This window comes from Podarcis pityusensis (assembly GCF_964106645.2).
Source record: "Podarcis pityusensis genome assembly, chromosome: 13".
In the NCBI taxonomy this organism is placed as follows: Eukaryota; Metazoa; Chordata; class Lepidosauria; order Squamata; family Lacertidae; genus Podarcis; species Podarcis pityusensis.
The window spans coordinates 41257295-41279898 of record NC_138038.1 but is presented as its reverse complement, the minus strand read 5'-3'; the positions used below and the strand labels follow the sequence as shown (position 1 = coordinate 41279898).

General features: G+C 41.8%; 1 protein-coding gene across 2 annotated transcripts; it reads right to left on the bottom strand.

Moving 5' to 3' along the window:
- Positions 1–4179: 4179 nt before the first annotated feature.
- LOC308461787 (C-type lectin BpLec-like) lies at positions 4180–20993 on the bottom strand. 2 transcript variants are annotated; one of them, XM_080978955.1, is made up of 6 exons: positions 20782–20993; positions 6559–6634; positions 6227–6318; positions 5808–5948; positions 5466–5580; positions 4180–4441 (listed from the first exon to the last, which is right to left on the bottom strand). In XM_080978955.1, exons 2-6 carry the CDS (start codon positions 6623–6625, stop codon positions 4374–4376), a joined length of 483 nt encoding a protein of 160 aa, XP_080835081.1. In that variant the 5' UTR covers positions 6626–6634; positions 20782–20993; the 3' UTR covers positions 4180–4373. The 2 variants fall into 2 exon arrangements, with proteins under 2 accessions (XP_080835081.1, XP_080835082.1); XM_080978956.1 differs by lacking the exon at positions 20782–20993 and adding an exon at positions 7789–7884.
- Positions 20994–22604: the final 1611 nt, after the last annotated feature.

The following is a 22604-nucleotide window of genomic DNA, read 5'->3' as shown; positions in this document are numbered from 1 at the left end:
AACATTGTGGTGTAGAGGGATTTGATTAGGTTGCATATGGTGCCTTAGACTGATGATGTTTATTTCTGCTAACTCAAGTGGTGGGACAAAAATCTGAATGTTCCCTGTGAAGGCTGACAGGAGAACTGAAGACAGAAGCCGATGCAGTCGTTTATTTCATCAAGTCATGAATAATCAGTGGACCCAACAGAAAATTTCCCAATCAATAAGTAACTACTTAAAAAGGTAAAGATAAAGGACCCCTGACAGTTAAGTCCAGTCGTGAACGACTCTGGGGTTGCAGCGCTTATCTCGCTTTACTGGCGGAGGGAACTGGCGTTTGTCCACAGACAGTTTTTGCGGGTCATGTGGCCAGCATGACTAAGCTGCTTCTGGCGAAACCAGAGCAGCGCACGGAAACGCTGTTTACCTTCCCGCCGGAGTGGTACCTATTTATCTACCTGCACTTTGACATGCTTTTGAACGGCTAGGTTGGCAGCAGCAGGGACCGAGCAACGGGACTGACCTTCCGATTGGCAAGCCCTAGGCTCAGTGGTTTAGACCACAGCGCCACCCACATCCCTAACTACTTACTGAGAACTACTTACTAAGTAACTACTTACTGAGCAGATAATGAAGAGGATTGTGGGCGCTCCATAAATTTCTGCATTTTGAAGTTTGCTAGTGTAATGGATATAAATTCACCGATGATCATGTCTGCTGGAGGACCATACGAATTGGTTTGAATTGTTTTTTCCAATCTGCAATAGCTCAAACTCTTGCTAGAAGAATAATGCATTAGCAACAGCAGGAAAAGCAGGTGGTGTGCTAACCATTCCTGGACTGAACTGGAAGCCATCATGTTTACCTATAGTCACTAACAGCATTTCAGTCTTGGCTGAAGTTATAAGGAAACTTGGCTCCATGGAGGCATGTACCTGCCTCAAATCTACCTCCCTAACTGGATTCATGTAAGTTGATAGGACAGGCACCTATACAGATTACAACACAGGACCATCACATTTGGAAAGGGCTGCTTCTGTGGCTTATATTGTGCCTGGCATCTGATTTACCATGGGACATTTAAAAGTAGTGATGCTGATCAATAATTATAAAAATTACAGGGTGAGATATTTGTTTTGCTAAGGTCCTCAAGTCTCAGAACAAGCAAAGTTATTATGCTAATGAGATTTCTGCTATAGCCCAAGATCTTCTCCCTTGTGAAGCAGTGACTTGGACAGTGGGCATAACTTTCTGAATGGAGACAATTTGACACAAGTGCAGGGTAAAGAAAGATGCTTGTTTTCTGTGAACTGCCCTGAGACTTCTGGGTATATGGTGGTATATAAACTCAATAAATAATAATAATAAAATAAAATAATGTACATATCCCTTCTTCTGATTCAGACCATTAGCCCTTCTATCCAATTACTGTCTACTCTGAATAGCAATTATGCTCCATGGCACATCAAAGAGGTCTTTCTCCCATGCAACTTGAGCTTTATTAACTTCAGATGTTAGTACATAATTAACTTTGTCCTTATGTAGCCAAAGCTGAGAGTGGTTGGGACAACCCAGTCAGATGGGCATCATATAAATAATAAATTATGATGATGATGATAAGCTCTGCTACTGAGCAATATCCTTTCACTGTAACCTGGATGGTTAAACACTCCGTCATAACAGCAGACCAGATATCTCTTCTCTTCTTCTGCCTCCCTCAGATGCCATCCCACATGTGATTTTTGTCTATCCCCACAGAAGCCTAAGGATCTCTTGATATTATGGGATGGCAACTCCCATCATCTCTGGCTGCTGCCAATGCTTGCTGGTGATGAAGGGCAGGCACCACTACAAAGAATGCTCTCTGCCTGGTTCCCTGTAATTTCACTTTGCAGTGAGGGAACTGCCAGAAGGCCTTCAGAGATGGACCTCAGTGTCCATGGTGAATGATGCAGGTGAAGGCACTCCTTCCGGTATGTTGGGCTGAAATAAGCGACAGACGAATGGCAAGGTGTCATACGGGAGGCATCTCTCGAGCATGTCTCGGAGAGTTCCTTTTATTGAATATTACAGCATTACCACATATGTGCTTGTTGCTGATTGGTTAACATGAATACAATGCAAAGGTTAAATATAGGTATTAATCATCAATAGATTGAAGGTTGGGAAAGGGAACACAGAATTGGACCGGCGTGAAACCTCCTTATTAAACTATTAACTATTGATTGAGTATCAAGACTTAAACTATTACTAATGATTGATATTGCATGACATGAAAGAACATAACAATCGCGTTCCGTAGATGTGGTCAACAATGCGTTAAGAACAGGTCAGGGTACTGAACTCAATGTGAACTGATCAGAACATTCCCAGACCCATGCGCAGAGGCAAAAACTTCCCAGCACCGGTATTCAGCGCTGTACAAGGTCTTGAAACCCTCCAATAGTGCTGAATTGTCTTCTTCTAAAATTGCCTAAAGCTGTTGATCTTTGAATTTGCATTCCCCTGCTACCAAAAGCTCATTGCTTGTTGTGAATTTGGAAACATTTGATTTTGAGGGGAAATATGTGCCTGAGAATGTTCAAAAGTTTTATATTAACTTTGTAGGCAGGGAATAGCCACAATAAGCACTGTATCTTCCCTTCCCACATATTATTCTGAGACCTACACAGGTTGCACTGGAAGTTATAGACAGCTTTTTCTAGGGGAAGGGTTCTGGTCTAAAACTTATGTTCCCCCCTCTTTTGGAGTAGCACATTTACCACACTAAGTTCCCTTTGAAAAAGAGGAGAGATGGTCTCTCCCATATGGAGGCTTGTGGGCAACCATGTGAGGGCATTTTGCCCTATAGAGGGAAGTGGAGACCAGGATATTTAAGCTTCTTCCAACCCACACTCTCCCCTCTTTTCTTTGAGACACCCATCCTCCCACCCTTTGTAGTGTGAGCCTTTATAGTGTGAGTAAGAACCTATTTTTGGAGGGGTGACACTAATTGGCCCATGTATTCTCCTTTTTGCCTCTTTCAAACTCTTGGATGTTATCTGTGTGACTGTATAGTGGTGTTTTTGTTTGAATTGGGTTCATTGGCATTTGGTCCAGGTGAGTGAGTAGATTTAGGAAACAATCAATTTAATATCAGAGCCAGTGTGGGGTTTGGCTTGCAAGGCACATTGGGATGAATGTCAGCCAGCTGAGCCACAGTGTGAATGCTGGGTCCATACACTGGGAGCACACAGTGGCACGTGGGGGACAGAAGAGTTTCCTTGAACCTTGCTGCATGACCAAAGCATGACTCTGGCAGTTGGCTCAAGAAATGGGAGTGTTTAGATCCATTAATCCAGCTCATCTGGCCAGAACTAATTGGTTCTGTTAATTTGTTCTAATTACATTGATTAGCCTTCTTTTGGCGTGCTGGAAATTGGTCTAGCACCCCACAACATAGGTAGCGTGTGGTCTTGCATTTTTTAGTGCCAGGATGCCCCTGTTTGGGTATAGTTTTCTCCCTTCCCTGGGGAGGGAATTTCAAGGATTGCCCCTGCTTGAGATTAGTGGTCTTTGAAGAGGAGCTGTTAGCCTGGATGGGCAGAGAAGGACAGCAGTGCAGACACAAGAATTGCCTACCCGAGAAGAATGGCAGAGAAAAGTGATAGACTATATGGAACTGGCTGAGATGACCGGCAGAATTCGAGATCAGGAAGAAGGGTCGATGGAAGAAGATTGGAAAAAATTTAAAATATATCTTCAGAAATACTGTAATATAAAAGAATGTTAGAAAAGGTTGGAGAAGAATATTAGACCGTATTGGCAGACAGAGTATAATGGAATAAGTAAATATGAAGTGTAAAATAAAGATAGAGGAGAATTAAATACTTTCGAATGTTAAAATAAGTAAATGAAAAGAAGGTTAGAAGGATTTGCTGGAGATACGATTTAAACTAGAATACAAAGCAGAGAGGTGAGAGGAAGTCACGGAAATAAGTAAATGGGAAAACGGTTTTAAAGGTTTAATTTGATTTTTTGTTACCTTTTTATGGTGATTTTCTGTCTTTTGTATTTTTCTTTTGTATTGTTTGTTTTTTGTATAAGATGTATGTGATTTGTTTTTCTTTTTCTACTTTTTTCTTTTTCTGTAATTTCTAAAATTGGAATAAATATTCATAAAAAAAAAAAAGAGAAGGACAGCAGTGCACCAGGAAATACATGCATGGAAGCAAGTTTATTGAGGTTAAGGGAAAAACTGAAGATAATCTCTATAGGGATGTTTATTTTGAAAGTGATGATTGACAACTGGACATTTATGTTGAGGGATGGGGGAGGAGGGAATGATATCAGAAAGGCATCTGATGTCAAGGCAACTTCCTAGCAGACATAGTTTCGAAGTACCATCTCCTTCAGAGTTCTTGTTTGCAGATGAAGTTGTTCTGAACGCTGCAGGCTCCATCATTCCACTGCTGAAAACCTAAAATTCAAGACAAAAGATATAATTGAAGACATAACAAAAATTACTTGCCCAGTTGTTTATTGCCTCAATGCATGTAGCTTAGAGTAGGAATAAGGAATTGGAACCAGATTGCAGGCTTGACCCCTAGCTGACCAATAATTTACAGGCCATTCACCTACAACACTTCAAAGTGTTACGTGCTCTTTAAGCCTAACCATTTCTTAAAGAAACATAGCAGAAAAACGATGGGATGATCCAAACCATAGTATGTGTGGCAACCACTGTTTTCTGGATAAAATATGCAAGTGATGATAATCACATGCAGTCAAAGTATGACGACTGACTGTAGAAAAACCATGCACCTTGTGGTGTGATTGAAAGTGACCCTAAATGACTGGCAATGGGACCACTGCTGGCCTGGGCTACAGATATATTAAATTGTGAACCTTGAAACAGAGAAGCACCAGGCTGAGGGTTGCATCCACCCAACTCATACTTGGAGTCAAAAGGTAAAAGGTAAAGGACTCCTGGATGGTTAAGCCCAGTCAAAGGTGACTATGGGGTGTAGCGCTTATCTCTCTTCAGGCCGAGGGAGCCGACGTTTGTCCACAGACAGCTTTCCGGGTCATGTAGGCAGCATGTCTAAACTGCTTCTGGCACAACGGGACACTGTGATGGAAGCCAGAGTGCACAGAAATGCCATTTAACTTCCCATCACAGTGGTACCTATTTATCTACTTGCACTGGTATGCTTTTGAGCTGCTAGAGTCGACCCAGATTGCATTGATTTTGATGGTTCTAGTTTTAAAGTGAGATCATAGAACTGTAGAGCTGGAAAGGTCCCTGTGGATCATCTAGTCCAACCCCCTGCAATACAAGAATATGCAGCTGTCCCATACGGGGATTGAATCTGCAACTTTGGGGTTATCAGCACCATGCTCTAACCCACTGAGCAATTCCCCCCATAGAAATCCTGGAAATTGATGAAGAGAATAGAATATACTCAATTCTTTATATTAGTCCCTGCAAATGGCTTCCTTACCTGTGTGAGATAGCAGTTCCACACAATACTCTGTGCGGCCTGCGTTGTCTGGCTGATGCGGATACCAGTTTTGGTAATTGTAGGTTGATTCATCAGCCCACCTCCAACGCCCATTCTGCGTGAAAGAGATGGAATAGATCATGCAATCATTTGTAATGAGGAGCGCCAAGATCATGGGTATTGCCAGTTATGGTTGAGATATTAGAGAAGGAACCCCATAGAAAAGAATCAAAAAGTAGTGTATGAGATTCATCCTGGGTGATTTTCAAGATAATGGTGGAATGATGATTCTAAGAGCTCACTTCTCTGTGACAATGACCTGAGTAAGTGAAGGCAACTCACCTCACGGGGATCATGGAGCCCAATCCAGACCTGACTTGGGTTTTTCTGGTATGTGGCAATGTGCTTGGCCACCAAGGCTGCCTCTTTCTCAGTGAGAATGGAGGCAAGATGGGTCCCACGGCCATAGCTCTGGCATTCAATCTAAGAATGGAGAAGAGATTAAAGATGATTTGCCAGCATTATCATATTCCACCAGTACAGATCAGGGAGAAATTCAACACAGAAATCCCATAACAGAAACTACGATAGAGATATCAAATTTTTCAAAAGTAGGGTGTCCATGACTTGACTTTTGAAAAACAGGGGGTCCACAGTACTTAGCTAATTGGAAACCGCAGCTCCAAGGGAACCAGAAATCTGATAGGAATTTCACAAACATACATACAATTATTGTTTGGTAGGTGAGGCAAGCTTCTTACCTCAGCTTCATACCATGACATCTTATAATCGAAATATGCATAGCAGTTGCCCTGGTTTTGCATCCAGTCCCTGGGGCAGGAGCTGGCCTTGGCTGTAAGGTGAGAGGAGAAAGAAGTAGAAAGGGAGGACCAAAGCAGTAAGAAGCTTGCTCTTTGTGAATACAATTGGGGATTCCATTGAATATTTTAAACTTAAAGATACTGTTTTAAAAATCCTGCTCCTTTGTCTTAATAGCATGAGCTGGGCTACTCTCCATTGAAAATCTAAGAAGTACTTTTTAATGACTGCTTAACTCCAAGCAGACTTCTGGGTAATTTGGTATTATGCTCACCTCCTGCGAAACAACTGGAGACCAGAATTCCAAGGTAAAAGCTGAACTTGATGGTGAATCCCATCATCCTGTTGACCTTTGGGAAAAAGGAACATACCATAAATGCAGCTGGTCTATTTGTTGGTGGTCATTCATTCAAAGTGATGATGGAAGGAAGGAGGATTAAATATTTTCTATATTTAAAATCACAATTCTTCTTTATTTGAGCTTCCAAAAAGTGGAAAGCTTAGAGGAAGAAGAGAGAAAGAGAAAGTAAAGCGGGTGGCGCTGTGGGTTAAACCACAGAGCCTAGGACTTGCCGATCAGAAGGTCGGTGGTTCAAATCCCCACGATGGGGTGTGCTCCCATTGCTTGGTCTCTGCTTCTGCCAACCTAGCAGTTCGAAAGCACGTCAAAGTGCAAGTAGATAAATAGGTACCGCTCTTGCCGGAAGGTAAACGGCATTTCTGTGCGTTTCGCCAGAAGCGGCTTAGTCATGCAGGCCACATGACCCGGAAGCTGTACGCCGGCTCCCTCGGCCAATAAAGCGAGATGAGCGCTGCAACCGCAGAGTCGGCCACGACTGGACCTAAGGGTCAGGGATCTCTTTACCTTATGTGTGCATAATATTGCCTCAATACCCTCCTTTCTAGAGTTGCTTGAAGTGAATGGTATCTGTGGGAACTTATATTGATCCACTTTTATATTATGAGCAGAGTACTGCTGTGCATGCAGGAGGTTTAGAAGAAATAGAGTTGCCTATCTCCTGGCAAATTAGAACTTTAATGGCAGAAGGGCTTGGATAGTTTGGTGAGCTGAGGTAGACCTTCGCTGTTCATTCCCCAAAGTGAATGCCCTCAGGATGAAGGTGGCTTTCAATCCAGTGGATCAAAGGTTTCACTGTTTGTCAAAGAGGTGCCAGGATTTGGTCCTCTTCAACACCTGCCTAGAGATGGTGTATTGAATACCCCCATCCCAATGGAGCCAATGACTAGTAAGTCACCTCAACCACAAATAACTCCTGCCATGGCTAGAGCCATGTTTGGAGGTGGAAGACAACTCACTAATTTGCACCACCCCATCCCATTTAGGATTGAACTAGAAGAGGGAAATCCCCTGGGGGGACTCGGGGGGACTTTGCTGGCAAAAAAGGTGTAGATGGGTGGGTGTACTGCTAGTGATAGCCCCCAAACAAAATATAAATCAGTGACCACAGTGTCAAAAGTGAATTTGTGGTCACATCCAACTTACCCAAGTTCTGTTCCCTTCAAGTGATGGATATTTTTGCACAAGCAAGGCTGTCTCCCCAGCTGCTGCCTTACATTCTTATATAGCCTTTGAGGGGTGGGGCAGTTGTCCTTCTATGGAATACGGATAGAGAAAAGGGTTATTACCAATTCCCCTGAAAACCACAAAATTTGCGTATTAGCATCCAAAGGATTTCTTTCTGTCAGGTGCTAGGAAAGTAAATACTCTAGATATGATCAACATACATAAACAGCATGAGAAAATAGGTCTTTATATAAGGTATATAAAGGAAATGCCAGTGGAATGGGTGTGCTTGTGGTAAGCATGCTCAGGGAAAGCATATTGCAGTGCCTCATTGCTGTGTTGTAGTTCCTCATGCTAAGAAAGGCTGTTGCTATGTGCCTTATCACTATGTGCCTTAAGAAGATACCTAATAGTTGTAGTTACAGGTAGGTAGCTATGTTGGTCTGCCATAGCCGAAACAAAATAAGATAAATAAAATTTAAAAATTTAAAAAATCCTTCCAGTAGCACCTTAGAGACCAACTAAGTTAGTTATTAGTATGAGCTTTCGTGTGCATGCACGTTCTTCAGATACACTGAAACAGACGTCACCAGATTTGTCACCCAGGATGTTTTGCAAAAGGTTTTTTTGCTTGCCTATAGCATATTGCCTAGGAAATGCCTAATATGGAAAGGTAACAGAAATGCTGAGCTTTAGCAAGAAAAAGCAGAGGTAACCATTAATGGGCAAAGGAAGGGTGCTGTCCAGGCTAATCGGCTGATTTCTGGCACAATATATGAATATGTAATGCTTAAGGAAAAAGATATAAAAGCCCTGGGCTCCATAGCTCAGGGCCCAGCCTTTGTGAGAATACTCCGCCATGCCTGTTGCTGTCAGTAATAAATCTTACTTTCTATTTCTCCAACTAATGTGTTTGTGAGCCTTGAAAAGCCATCACACTACAGTTCCCGGGTGCAGTGCTACATCCTCAAAGTTGCACCCTTATTTCATGAGCTGCAAGGATGACACTCGACAAGACTTACCTGAATCTTTCATGTATAGTGTGTGTGCCTTGGAATGCTTTTGAGAACCCTCAGCCATATTTGAGGGATCTGTGGCAGGTGACTCCATGTGGCACAAATTCTGGGAAGCTACCTTTGTGAATATCACTTCTGTAAAGCTGAACACATTTGTTATTCAGATGTTTGGTGATGTGTCATATTTACATGAAAATGGGAAGAGCTGAGTACTTCACCTTCTTTACCTACCAATGTTCTTCAGGTACTCCCAGTGCAGGATTTACGTATAAGCTAAACAAGCTATAGCTTAGGGCCCCACTCTCTTGGGGGGGCCCAAAAAAAATTAAAGGAAAAACAACAACTGGATGTACATTTCCAAAATATAAGATTAAAAACCAATAAAATAAAACCTACATACAGCAACAGTGTTTTGTGTTGTGTACGCTCCTATGATGTAAGTAATGGGCCCCGCCTGCTAGTCTGCTCCCTAATATATCACTGGTTTGCTCATTATTATATATATTTACACCTATTATTATTTCATGTTATAGCAAGTTTCTAGAGACTAGATTATAAGTCTTTGTAAACTGTGTTTCTAAAGGAACTTTTGTTATTGCCAAATGCCCATGTGTTTGCATTACAGTCGTACCTCTACTTATGTAACCCCTTCTGGATATGGAATCTTCGGGTTACGGCCACGGCAAACGTTTCGGTGTGTGTGCATGCTCAGAAGCACTCAATCAAGCCGTGTGCGGGCGCAGAAGCACACCTCTATTTACATTATTTTCGGGGTGCAAACGGACCCCCTGAACGAATTAAGTTCGTAACCGGAGGGTCCACTGTTTTAAGTTTGTTATGAATAAAAAATCATTTTAAGTTAGAGCTTAATAATTATTTCACTATTAATATACTTCATCTTAATTGTATTTCACTATTGATACTTCTTCTTAATTGTATTTCAGTTCAACAATTACTTTGATAAAATAAATATTTTGTTATGTGCAAATGGCTTTAGATACCTATTATGTCCATAAATTACCATATAGCATACATTCAACACAAAAAACAGTGACAATTTGTTGTTGACAAAGGACAGCTGGACATATAGAGGGCCCCATTACCTTCAGTAGCTTAGGGCCTCATCAAACCCCAAACCGGCCCTGAGTATTCCCCACCCTGGGTCAGGTCAAGTTGAGAGATTGGTAACAATTTAAAAATGATTGGAATATATTCAAAGAATATTTGAAAAATTATCATAGAGAATTAAAAATGTTGACCGGTTTAGAATAACTCTTGTAAGGAAAAAATAGTAAAATATAATGGAATTAGGTTATTGAATACATGGATGTGTTAGAAGGGACAGTTAACTGTAAAACTGAGGACCCAAGTAAAGTAAGAAGGGGACGGAAGTCAAATGCAAATGGATTATAAATGAATCAAATAAATATGTATTCTGTTTGCTTTTTCTAGGAGGAAAATATTGTTTTGCCCTCATCCATAGGACTAGCCCCATATTTGGGCAGTTCTGCATTGTTAGCTCAGATCCCAGAGTTTCCTCTGCAACAAGGGGGAGAAATGGGGTGCTTTTTTGTTATTGTCACTTTTTTCTTAGAGACTGGGGAACTTTCAGTCTTCTGGTCCCTCTGCCTGCACTCTGAAATAGCTATTGCCCAAAATCAGCTTATAATCCTCACTGGATTTGGGCCAAAAGTATCAAATATGGAGTATAAAAATACCAAAGTAAAATATTTACCTCTGCAAGGTTAATATTTGCAGGAGGCTAACTACCATCTGATATCAGATACTGGATGTCAAATATTGGGTATTTACAGTTCTGTGTATGCCCACTTGACCAACTATGTTTTTATTTTATTTTTTAAACAAAATAACCATAAAAGATAATTAAAGCTACAAAACTATATAGTATATATGTAGATGGATAAACTTTTTGTTTTCCTAAAGTCTGTGTTAACCCATGTGTCACCATGGTTTTGACAAATACATTCCAAATATCATTCAATTTCTCCATGCATAATCTTTGTCTGAGGACGATCCCTTCATGGGTTTCAAGAGTTCTCATGTCATCTATCAATTGATCAAAGGGAGGCATATTTTTGTCCTTCCAATATATCAGTCTTTTTGCAGATGTGAGAGCATGGAGAATCCATTTATGCTGACCGATTGTCAAGCCCCACATATTAGGTATATAGTTGAAGATTATGTTATCTTCTGAAAATTTTAGCTCTTTCCCCACCATAGTATTTAAACATGCTAATATTATTTTTCCCAAAAAATTGCCAATATCAGATTGCTGATACAATAATGGTGTCCTAGAATCCAATTGACTCACTTCATTAGGACTCGGGCAGCCACATTCTTTTTTTTTTTTTTTTTTCATTTTTTTATTTTATTCTTTAGAATGGAAAGGAAAAGCAAAGCAAACACAACTTTTAAGTATCCAGAAAGGTAAAAGTATACAGCTAAAGGGACACGGGTGGCGCTGTGGTCTAAACCACAGAGCCTAGGGCTTGCCAATCGGAAGGTCAGCAGTTCGAATCTCCTCAACAGGGTGAGCTCCTGTTGCTCAGCCCCCGCCCCTGCCAACCTAGCAGTTCGAAAGGACATCAAGTGCAAGTAGATTTATCTACCGCTCCGGCGGGCAGGTAAACAGCATTTCCGTGCATTGCTCTGGTTCGCCAGAAGTGGCTTATTTTTTTTTTTAAAAAAATCATATTTATTAAAGTTTCCAAAAATATAGAAATACAAAGAAAAGAAAAAAAAAAAAGATATTTAAAAACCTTACTTTCATTGCCTACTTTTTGGGACTCCCCCCCTCCCCCCCCCGACTGTATTCCCCTTTCCTTAATTTGGTTCTACAAGCTCTCACTCCCAATTTGAAACTTAATTTGTTTAACCCACTATCCAAATTGAATTGTACAAATCTTACCACCGTCCCACATCATTAACAAGAAAAGAAAAAAGATTTTCCCCAAGATCCACCCCAGTTCCTTCCACGAGTTCCCTTTTTTTTTTAAACACATCCAATCAAAATAAAATGACATGCATAAATTATACAAAGAAATAGAAAATATGAGATATAGAAAAATTCAAAAGATGGTTACACAGCCTTTGGATTCCAAATCTCCCCCCCCCCCTTCCCCGGTTTGAATTCCCCATGTCCATCAGTCTATACATTGTCAGCTTGGAAGTCTCAATTCATGACCAAATTTCTCCCCGATTCCATCTTGCCGGTTTTCTTTTAATTTATTAATTTTAATAATATTTAACTTCAAGTGTCCAATCTAACAAAAGCCTTTAATTTCCTTGATCTTTGCCACTCCTCCCGTTGTTCTTTCCGTGTCGTAATCAGTCCTTTGTTCTTCTTATTCCTCACTTTCTCAGGTTTCTTGTCCTGTTCAGCTGCTAAAACTTTCTAATTCAGAAATCTGGTATCTCTACAGAGGTTTGTTATTCAGGAACAAAAACTTACGTCCAGTCCCTTCCTTTCTTCAATAGAAAATTCTATTGTCTCCTTTAATGTAAATACCTCTGTAGACAAAATACTATTTCAGTTTTGCAGCTTTCCCAGAAGATAACAAGTCCTGTGCGAATCCCAGAGTATTTTTCCACTTACGACCGTTCTTGTAATGTCCCGAAACCCCTCTAGGGGGATTGTAATAACTTTGTATCCTCTAATCCAAAAGTCAAATTGTTGCTTATTTTCCAACAGTTTATATCCATATTATAGCAAATTGTAACAAAATTAACCAGCAAAGTCCTCATAAACAAAGTCCTCTTTATATTCTCCAGCTTTGACAGCTACTTTGACAGCTGTCAAAGTCTCCGTCTCTCTTCACCAGGCTCCGCGAATCGCCCCGGTTCCCGGGGGGGGGGGTTGCATTTTTCTTCTCACCCTCCACTCTTCTCCTCCAGCACAGTTCTTATAATTTCCCATCGTGAAATTAATGATTTTTATCAGAAGTATACTTCCCTTTGGACCTTGGTTACCCAGTCCTTGTTTTGGAATGCTTACAATCGGGGGGGGGGATTGACTTCCTTTTTAAATCGCCCCCGCTCGTGCCAAATCCGAAATTTTAAACCCGGTTTCCCAATTACTCACGGGTTGTTGTTAATAGTCCAAATTTTCAATGGAAGAAGTCAGCGCTCTCCGTCGAATGGCATGCGGCTGCGCTCGGCAGGGAAAGCAGAAGACTCAAAGCACCACGCCACTCCCCGGCACCCGATCCGAAGCCTTTAAAAAGGCTCCTTCACGAGTCGGGAGGGCGCTAATGGTGCAAGCCGAGTCACCCATGTCCACGGCCCCCGTGGCCGTGGTTTTTAAGGGTCCCCGCATCGCCGGTGCGGTAGGACCCAGCCCCTGCCGAGCAGGCTCCCTCCGGAGCTCGGAGGGAGTCCGCCATTCGGCGATGGCGCCAACCCGGAAGTCCGGGCAGCCACATTCTACAGCAAATGAAGTTTTCTAGCTACCATGTAGGAATATTTTAGACCCATAAATTTATTTCAGTTGCATAATATTAGGGCTTCGTATCAGTCCTATTTCAACAACACATTGACTGCTTAACATTCAATAGATTTTAAAATGTTTTTTTTGTGGGAGGGGGATTATTGGTTTGCCTTTGTGGAACGCCCTCCCATCAGATGTCAAGGAATTAAACAACTATCTAACTTTTAGAAGACATCTGAAGGCAGCCCTGTTTAGGGAAGTTTTTAACGTTTGATGTTTTATCGTGCTTTTAATATTCTGTTGGGAGTCTTCCTTGCTAAGAAAGGCTGTTGCTATGTGCCTTATCACTATGTGCCTTAAGAAGATACATAATAGCTGTAGTTACAGTTAGGTAGCTCTGTCGGTCTGCCGTAGTCGAAACAAAATAAATAAAATAAAATAAAATAAAAAACAAAAATCCTTCCAGTAGCACCTTAAAGACTTTCGTGTGCATGCATATTCTTCAAATACACTGAAACAGAAGTCACCAGACCCATATATATATATGCTGTGTTTGCATTCTGTGGTTGGAAGCCGTTGGCTCAAGGAACCAGACTCACCTTTGCTTTTTAATATTTGTTTAGAGCCCCTGGCTCACGCCTTTAGACAACATTGTGAGATTCTAAATATTCTAAATATTTGAATCCCACTGTTGGCCCTAATTTTCCAATGTGGGCAACCCTAGAATATATGTACATAGCACCTTGGGCTGGTTGGACAATATTAGGACCAAAATATCTGAAATCTCAGGTGACTCTGGAAACAATTAAATCACTTACAATAAGGTTACCAGATTTTTTCCAATGAATCCAGGGACACTTTTCAACGTCAATGGATTTTGTATGGGGACTGATTTGTAAATCCGGGGACTGTCCCCAGGAAATGGGGACATCTGGTAACCTTAACTTAGAGGAATATGGAATATATTGGCTAATAAAAACAAATTTCATCCATTTTCACATTCTAAACTTACTCTGTGGGGAAACCCCACACTACGAATTGTGATATGGTAAAAATTGGATGGAAGCAGGTGTATTGACATTGGACCAAATGATAGATGGGGAAGATGAATTTTATACTTTTGCTATTTTATAACAAAAATATCTTCTATCAGATGCAGCCCAAATGGCAATATCTTAAATTACAACATCTCCTAACAAGTGTGTTAGGATCGTCAGCCCTTTCAGCTTCCAAGATACCTGAGATATTGGAGCAATTGGACAGCTCATTCAAAAATAAAAAGCCAGCAATTACTTTTTATAGATATCTGTTAAGCAATACACACGTTCAATATGCAGACTGTAAGAGATGATTGGAATAAAGAATTAGAACTTCCATTATTACCCAGACACTGGGAAAATGTACTAGCTTCAATACCTTAGGTGTCATTAGATTTAAAATTAAGACTAATACAACAGAAAATAATATTTAGAGTTTATTGGACCCCTTTACGGTTGTATTAAAAAAAGGGTTAGCTAAGATAGCTCAGTGTTGGAGATGTGGCAAGGACAATGCCTCTCTGAAACACATGTTTGTACAGTATTATTTACTTAACACGTTTTGGAAGAAAGTGCTGGACTGTGTAACTATGACTGTGCAGAAAAAGTTAAATCGTTCAGCGGAGAATATTTTATTGAACTATATACCTGCAGTATGGCAACGATCAATGGGACAATGGAAATAGATTTTCCGTGCCCTGATGGTGGCCAAGAGGAGGAATATTGAGGAATTGGAAAAATAAAGATATGATACCCTTCAGTCAATGGATTGATGATATGACATCACTGGCGATTTATGAACTGACTGCTTACAGGCACAGACTCTGTATGGATAAATACGATGACATTTGGAATGAGCTTATACAAAATGTAGTAGGCTATTAGCATTTACTTAAGCACTAGGACAATAACACTATACCAAATAATACAAGAATATATGGGAATATCGTTTATTGCTCTTTTGGGGGGGTATATTCTCATTTGTATATGTATCTTTGTTGCCCCCCCCCCCGTATCACTTTATTTCTTTTAACTGAAATCACCTTAATGAAATATAAATATTATGAAGCAGCGCCCATAAAGAAGCGGAAGCTGGCACTGCTACCGCCACCAATTTCCACCGGTGGCACAGCAACAGGACACCTGGGCAGCTGCCTCTTTGGTGATCTGGTCCTGGAATGGACACACACACACACACACACACACACACTGGTGGGAACTGCAGCTGTGCAACAGTACAACTAAAATACTTCCTCAGTGTGTCTCAAATGTTCATCAACCAAATGTAGCTTTGAAATGTGCTGGCAAATGTTTGGTCATTGCTGTATTGTGGAATGCCACTGGCTGTCATTATGTGCGAATATATGTTCTTTTTATTTGTAGGTCTATACTTCTCACTTTTTGGGACGTGGATGGCGCTGTGGGTTAAACCACAGAGTCTAGGGTTTGCCGATCAGAAGGTCAACGGTTTGAATCCCTGCAACGGAGTGAGCTCCCGTTGCTCAGTCCCTGCTCCTGCCAACCTCGAAGTTCGAAAGCACGCCAGTGCAAGTAGATAAATAGGTAGGAAGGTAAATGGCAGGAAGGTAAATGGCATTTCCGTGCGCTGCTCTGGTTCGCCAGAAGTGGCTTAGTCATGCTGGCCACATGACCCGGAAGCTGTACGCCAGCTCTCTCAGCCAATAAAGCGAGATGAGTGCCACAACCCCAGAGTCATCCGCGACTGGACCTAATGGTCAGGGATCCCTTTACCTTACTTCTCACTTTAGAAAATAAACTTAATATAGTTCATTTTAGGGTGGGTGTGTTCCTGCCCTGTGGTCTAAACCACTGAGCCTCTTGGGTTTGCCGATTAGAAGGTTGGCAGTTTGAATCCCCCTAATGGAGTGAGCTCCAGTTGCTCCATCCCAGTTCCTGACAACCTAGCAGTTTGAAAGCACACCAGTGCAAGTAGATAAATAGGTACCGCTGCGGCGGGAAGGTAAAGCGCGTTTCCATGCACTCTGGTTTCCAACATAGTGTCCAGTTGCACCAGGAGCAGTTTAGTCATGCTGGCCACATGACCTGGAAAGCTGTCTGGACAAACGCTGGCTCCCTCGGTCTGAAAGCAAGATGAGCGCCACAACCCCATAGTCGCTTTTGACTGGACTTAACTGTCCAGGGGTCCTTTACCTTTTTACCTTTTACCGTTGAATTTATGTTATGTAACTTTTACTAATGTTTGTTGCATGTCGACAGTCTCATTGATTCCTTTCTTAGATTTGCTGCAAGCAAACAACTTCTATAACAACACTATGAGCAGTTTAGGTATGCAGTTCTGTGTTGTTAATAATTTACTTTTGCATGCAAATCTATTTAATTTTTAGTGCAAACTTCCTTATTTGTTTATTACCTATGTACACACAATTATTCTGCAGAAGAGAACTTCCTTTTAAATGGCACAACAAATATGTAACCAATTTGAAAAGTGGTAGGTGTCAGCCATCAAAAATGAGAAAGTGGAAATGTGTATAGTACTCACCGGCACTTGATTTAGCAGTACTAAAAGTGGTTGGCAACTTCACAGCCCTCTAGCACTTGAAAGCCAAAATCTGGGGTGCCATCTTCCCAGACACCATCTTCCCATTTTTTAATTGCAGAAGCATGATGGCCATTTTGATTGCTGCAATCTCTCGCATTTCCATACCACAGTTGCTGCCCTCTTTTCACCCATGGCTCCCCAAAAATGTTCATTTTGAGGAGCCACACAAGATTGGGGGAAATTGTGCCACAAAATCTTGTGAGATCATGGTAACCAAAATGGCCACCATTCTCTTGTGGTTAAAAAAAAACAGGATGTCCCAGTTTTTCCAGGACACTTGCAGGGTACACAGTCTCCATGTTAAAAACCACTGTCTTCTCTGTGGAAACACACGTAGCACATGATTTAGCATGCAGCGCATGATTTAACAATTCTGCAAGTGGTTGCCAATCAGCAGCCTCCTTCTTAAAACCACTATTTTCAGTAGACTTGTCCCCCCCCCCCCTTCACAGTAGTGTAGATACTGGGTGCCAGGGGTGCCCAAACTTATTTCAAAGAGGGCCAGATTTGATGAAGCTTTTTTGAGGATTGAAGTTTTTACCCCAAAGTTGGTGAGCTTTTTAAAGGATTTTACCCCAGGACATATATTACCACAGGGGTCAGATTAATTCGTGAGCTTTTTAATTTTTTTATTAATTGGTGAGCTTTTTAAAGGATTTTACCCCAGGACATATACTGCCACAGGGGCCGGATTAATTCATCGTGACTAGGCCCTCGAAACGGACTTGGGACATGCCTGGTGTCAGTGGTGGAGGAACCCTCTCCGGCACCCGGGGGGCACCGAGGGGCGGGGCAAACTGCCTGGTGGTGCACACGCAATGTCCGTACAGACTACGCACACACTGCAGCCCATACAGTCGCCGTGGGAGCGGCAGCCCGTAAGGATACTGTGTGAGGAGCACCCCGTACGGACTGCGCATGCATGGCAGCCCATACGGACGCTACTCAAGCGGCACCCATATTAACTGTGCGTGTGCCCTCGGCCGCTCTACAGCTGGGGGGAGGCAGTGGCCTATCTTGTCACACACCCCAGAGTGGTGCCCAGGCAATCCGCCCCCTCCGCCCCCCTTCATATGCCCCATCTGGTGTATGCCATATGATGTTTACTAAGCTTATTGCTTGTTACCTATGAGAACAGAAGAGGAGTATGATGCCACATAGTGAACACTGGAGAGCAGCAGTGGGCCACCTATGTGAGAGGTGTAGCTACCAATATATCCTCCTTTCAAAGTTAAAGCAATTTTTAAGCAATTGACCTCGGAAATGTGATAATTGTAGAGAAACTATTGTATCAAATTAATGCATATGGAATATCAGATTATAATATGCCACCCAAAGAGCATGTATTTGTTTGCAAATATGCTCCACATCTGGGTTCAGCTGGTAGCAATGAGGTCACTATAGTCCGTTGACTCAGCTGCTGAAATGCTATGGAAAGTTTATGGACATTCCAGTACTGAGATTTTTATTTTTTTGGTTTTTTATTCCTGTCAGCTCAAAAGGACAAAAGACAGATTAGGCTATTGGTAGGAAGGGAGTGTAAGGAAAGGAGGGAGGCAACACTTTCTTTCTCTAGCTATTAAAATTAGTGCCAAGGCACAAATAGGGATGGACAAATTTGTTCATATAAATTTCTCCCAGTTTCTCATTCTTCCAGTCTTAAATTCTGCTCCAGTTTATTATTATTTTTTTCCAGTTAATCAGCATTTTAGTACATATTTCCTCAATATACACATTTTTGCAAGCAGTACCCCCCAAATACAATACATTTCTGTATATAATTTTCACAAATATGTGCATTTTTATGCTCACATTCCCTTAGTACAGTGGTACCTCGGGTTACATACGCTTCAGGTTACATACGCTTCAGGTTACAGACTCCCCTAACCCAGAAATAGTGCTTCAGGTTAAGAACTTTGCTTCAGGATGAGAACAGAAATTGTGCTCCAGCGGTGCGGCAGCAGCAGGAGGCCCCATTAGCTAAAGTGGTGCTTCAGGTTAAGAACAGTTTCAGGTTAAGTATGGACCTCCGGAACGAATTAAGTACTTAACCCGAGGTACCACTTTTATACTCATTTTGGTCAGCATAACTCAGATGAAGAGCTGTATTGCAAAATTCAGAGAAGTATGTATTTCGAATGTTTTGGTTCCCATGCAGTTTTGGAAGATGTGAATTAGGTAGTGCCACATTAAAATGTGAATCAAAATGAATTTGTCATCCATCCCTTGGTGGAACAAACATGGCATGTTTATACTTCTGCTTATAAATCTGATGTTGTTTGGTGAAAATGCTGAGGAGAGGGACGCAGCAGGTGATGCTTTCATTATCATGGTGGAAAGAGGGAAAAGATACCCATAGAGGCCAAAAGGAAAAGGGATGAAGAAATGTCACCCAAAGGTATTTCCCATAGCTGCTTCTTGAAGAACTACAGTTCCCAGGGTTCCCTGGGAAAGCAAATGACTCTTGGAGAAGCAAACGTTTGTATTGTGGATATGTTACAGAGATACATCGAGGTGAAAGCATGCAGGATAATAGAACCGAGTTTGAGCCAAAATGTCCAACAGCTTCTGGCTTTTGTAGATGGAGGATGAGTTGCATCACCATTTGCCTATGTCCTTTGAGTCACATAGTGAGTCGGATGGTTGCCGGTGCAGGTCACACGAATGCGTAAGTGTGCAGGTTTGCCACTGTACCTGCAGTTATAAGGAGGTGGGCCACCTGTGTATCTGCAGAGGACCATATCGAAGGAGTCTGTGCTGTCAAAGTAGTTACTTGAAGGAGTCCCTCTCCCTCTGCACACTTGCACGACACTTATGGGGAAGTCGTTGATGAAGGTACTTGTCTCTTTGCAAACATATCGAGTCATCCCTCTCTGCATCATCATCAGCGTGCAGTAGGTGTCAGGGTGGGAAGTTGGGTAGCTTTTGGGGTAATCTATGTGCTTCCAAACAAAAGCTTCTCGGGACTGTCCTTCACCGGACCGCACAAGCAGAAGCCCAAGAAGGATGGCCGGATGCGCCAGCAATGAGCAGGAGACCTTGGAGGACCACATGGTGGGGGCTTGGAATCTACAGAGAGGAGGAGGAGGAGGAGGAATAAATGGGGGAATGTTAAAGTGATGCCTATTTGTGTAAGATGAAAACAAGGCTATATACAAAATGAGGTGGTAGAAGTCTAGAGTGAACCATTTCAGGCTTCAGGTAGTCGTGCTGGTGGGCTGAAATTAGGGATAAGGGAGAAATAAGATTCAGTTCACATTTAAAAGCGAATCCATGAACTCTAGGCTGTCTGAAACAGGATACAAACAAAAACGCTGCTGTCCTTTGAAATTCACATTTTTCCCGAATTTTGCAATGCAGCTGTTGTTGTTAGTAAAAATTCTATACCACCCTTCATCCAAAGATCACAGGGTGGTTTACAATATAAAGACACAAAAATACATACCACAATAACAAACATTAAACATATTTCCATAATCAGGGAAAGAAACACCAATGAGAGGGGTGTAGATAGAGCCAGTGGTGGAGAAAACTTAGCAGGTACAGTGGTACCTCAGGTTACAGACGCTTCAGGTTACAGACTCCGCTAACCCAGAAATAGTACCTTGGGTTAAGAACTTTGCTTCAGGATGAGAACAGAAATTGCACAATGGCGGCACAATGGCAGCGGGAGGCCTCATTAGCTAAGGTGGTGCTTCAGGTTAAGAACAGTTTCAGGTTAAGTATGGACCTCCGGAATGAATTAAGTACTTAACCCGAGGTACCACTGTAATATTGTTTATCTTCACCTGCTGATTTCTGCAAATCTTGTTACTACTGATAGGTACCAAAGGACTCTATATGCAAAGAACAGACTCAGAGCAAGACTGATTAGGATGATTTCCTACTTACCGTATATATAAGAAAGAATGGCAGCAACAAGAGTAACTTTTCAGGTGGGAAATGACTTTATCCTGGTCTCCTCTGATCACTTACGCTTAGTGAGATCCCACTTATATTCCATAAGGTTGAAGAATCTCTCTGCAGTACGCAAGCTTTTGAGTGGCAATGTGACTGCTCTCTTCTTGTAAATATGGATCTCTTCCAATATAGTTAGGCACTCTCCCAGCTCTGAATTGGGAAATTCTTACTTTTCAACTTCATTCATTGGTCAAGGGACTCTTGAGTATATATATCCACCTGATGTTTATCTCACTCAGTGCAAATCTCAGAAGCTTATTGGAGAGTTTCCACAACTAACGGTGCAGCAACAGTGGACAAATAGCAGCTGATGCCCCAACCAATTTTAATCTTAATATTTCTACATGTTGAATGTAAGATGAGCCCTGGTGGGTCAGATATGCATCAGGCTGCCTTCTGGAGTGCCTAGAGAGGGAACCAAATGCTCCCAACAACTTCAACACCTCCAACTATCCAGAAGGCACTCCCAAAAGTATGACGGGGGGAGACCAAGGCACGGGGATATACCAGGGTGATGATGGGTCAGAAAATATGGAGCAAATGTTTTCTTCTGGGTAGATATGGATAAGCTTTCACTGTTGACTTCTAGAGAGCCTAGAGAGGGAAATTAATGCTGGTAACACAACAACTCCAAAGGAAAGAAAGAAGCCTGTAGATAATAATTTATCAGTGAGATGATGTGTCAGAATGTATTGACAGCTGGAACAACTGTAGGCACCATCATTTGAGCAAATGATCCTGGCCCTTTAAAAGGAAAAAAGAAAAAGAAACTCCTATGCTCTGCCTGTTCAGGTTTCACACTTGGCACGCTTTGCTGGGACTGCTCTTATCTACTTTCACAGAATTATCTGCCCAATTTCCAGAGATGTTCAGCCCTGAAAAACAGTGACAACAACCAAGAGTTCAGAGTACAAGCACTTCTCAGCGAAGCCAACAGAATGCCTGGGGTATTTAAATATCATCTGATACTTAGTGATGTAGGATTGTAATTTGATATACTGGTTTTCTGTTGCCATTCCATTCTGCAATTCTCCCCCACCCTTTTCTTTTCTTTTCTTTTCTGGACAAGGATAGGTGGATTTGACTGACTGAATCCAAAGAATGCTCACTAATGGTTCCTCATCACCCTGGAAGAAAGTGGCAAGTGGGGTGCTGCACAGTTCTTTCCTGGGCCCGTTGTTTATGAATTACTTGGATGCAGGAATTGAGATTATGCTCATCACATCTGGGAGGGGTAGCTAATGCCACAGAACACAGAATTGGGATTCAATATGACTTTAAGAGATTGGATAAATGGGCCAAAATATCATCATCATCATCATGATATATCCTACCTAAGCTACTCTGGGAGGCTTCCAACTGAATATAAATAATAATAATAATAATAAAAGATCAAACATTAGAAACTCACCAATATAGGGCTAACTTCAGATGTCTTTATAAAGTTGTATAATTATTTATCTCTTTAGCATCTGATGGGAGGGCAGCACTACCGAGAAGGCCCTCTCCCTGGCCCCCTGTAACTTCATTTCTTGTAGCGAGGGAACCACCAGAAGGCCTTCAGGACTGGACCTGGTATCTGGGCTGAATGATGGGGATGGAGATGCTCTTTCAGGTATACAGGGCCAAAACCATTTAGGGCTTTAAAGGTCAGCACCAACCCTTTGAATTTTGCTTGGAAATATACTGCGAGCCACTGTAAATCTTTTAGAACTGGTGTTATATGTTCCCGGTATCTGCTCGCAGTCACCAGT

Excerpts from the sequence above, each read along its gene's own strand:
- LOC308461787 (XM_080978955.1), bottom strand. The coding sequence starts at position 6,625 with ATGATGGGATTCACCATCAAGTTCAGCTTTTACCTTGGAATTCTGGTC. Across the intron at positions 6,319-6,558 it reads CTCCAGTTGTTTCGCAGGAG|CCAAGGCCAGCTCCTGCCCC; the intron begins GTGAGCATAATA and ends CTCACCTTACAG. Across the intron at positions 5,581-5,807 it reads GGCTCCATGATCCCCGTGAG|AATGGGCGTTGGAGGTGGGC; the intron begins GTGAGTTGCCTT and ends TCTTTCACGCAG.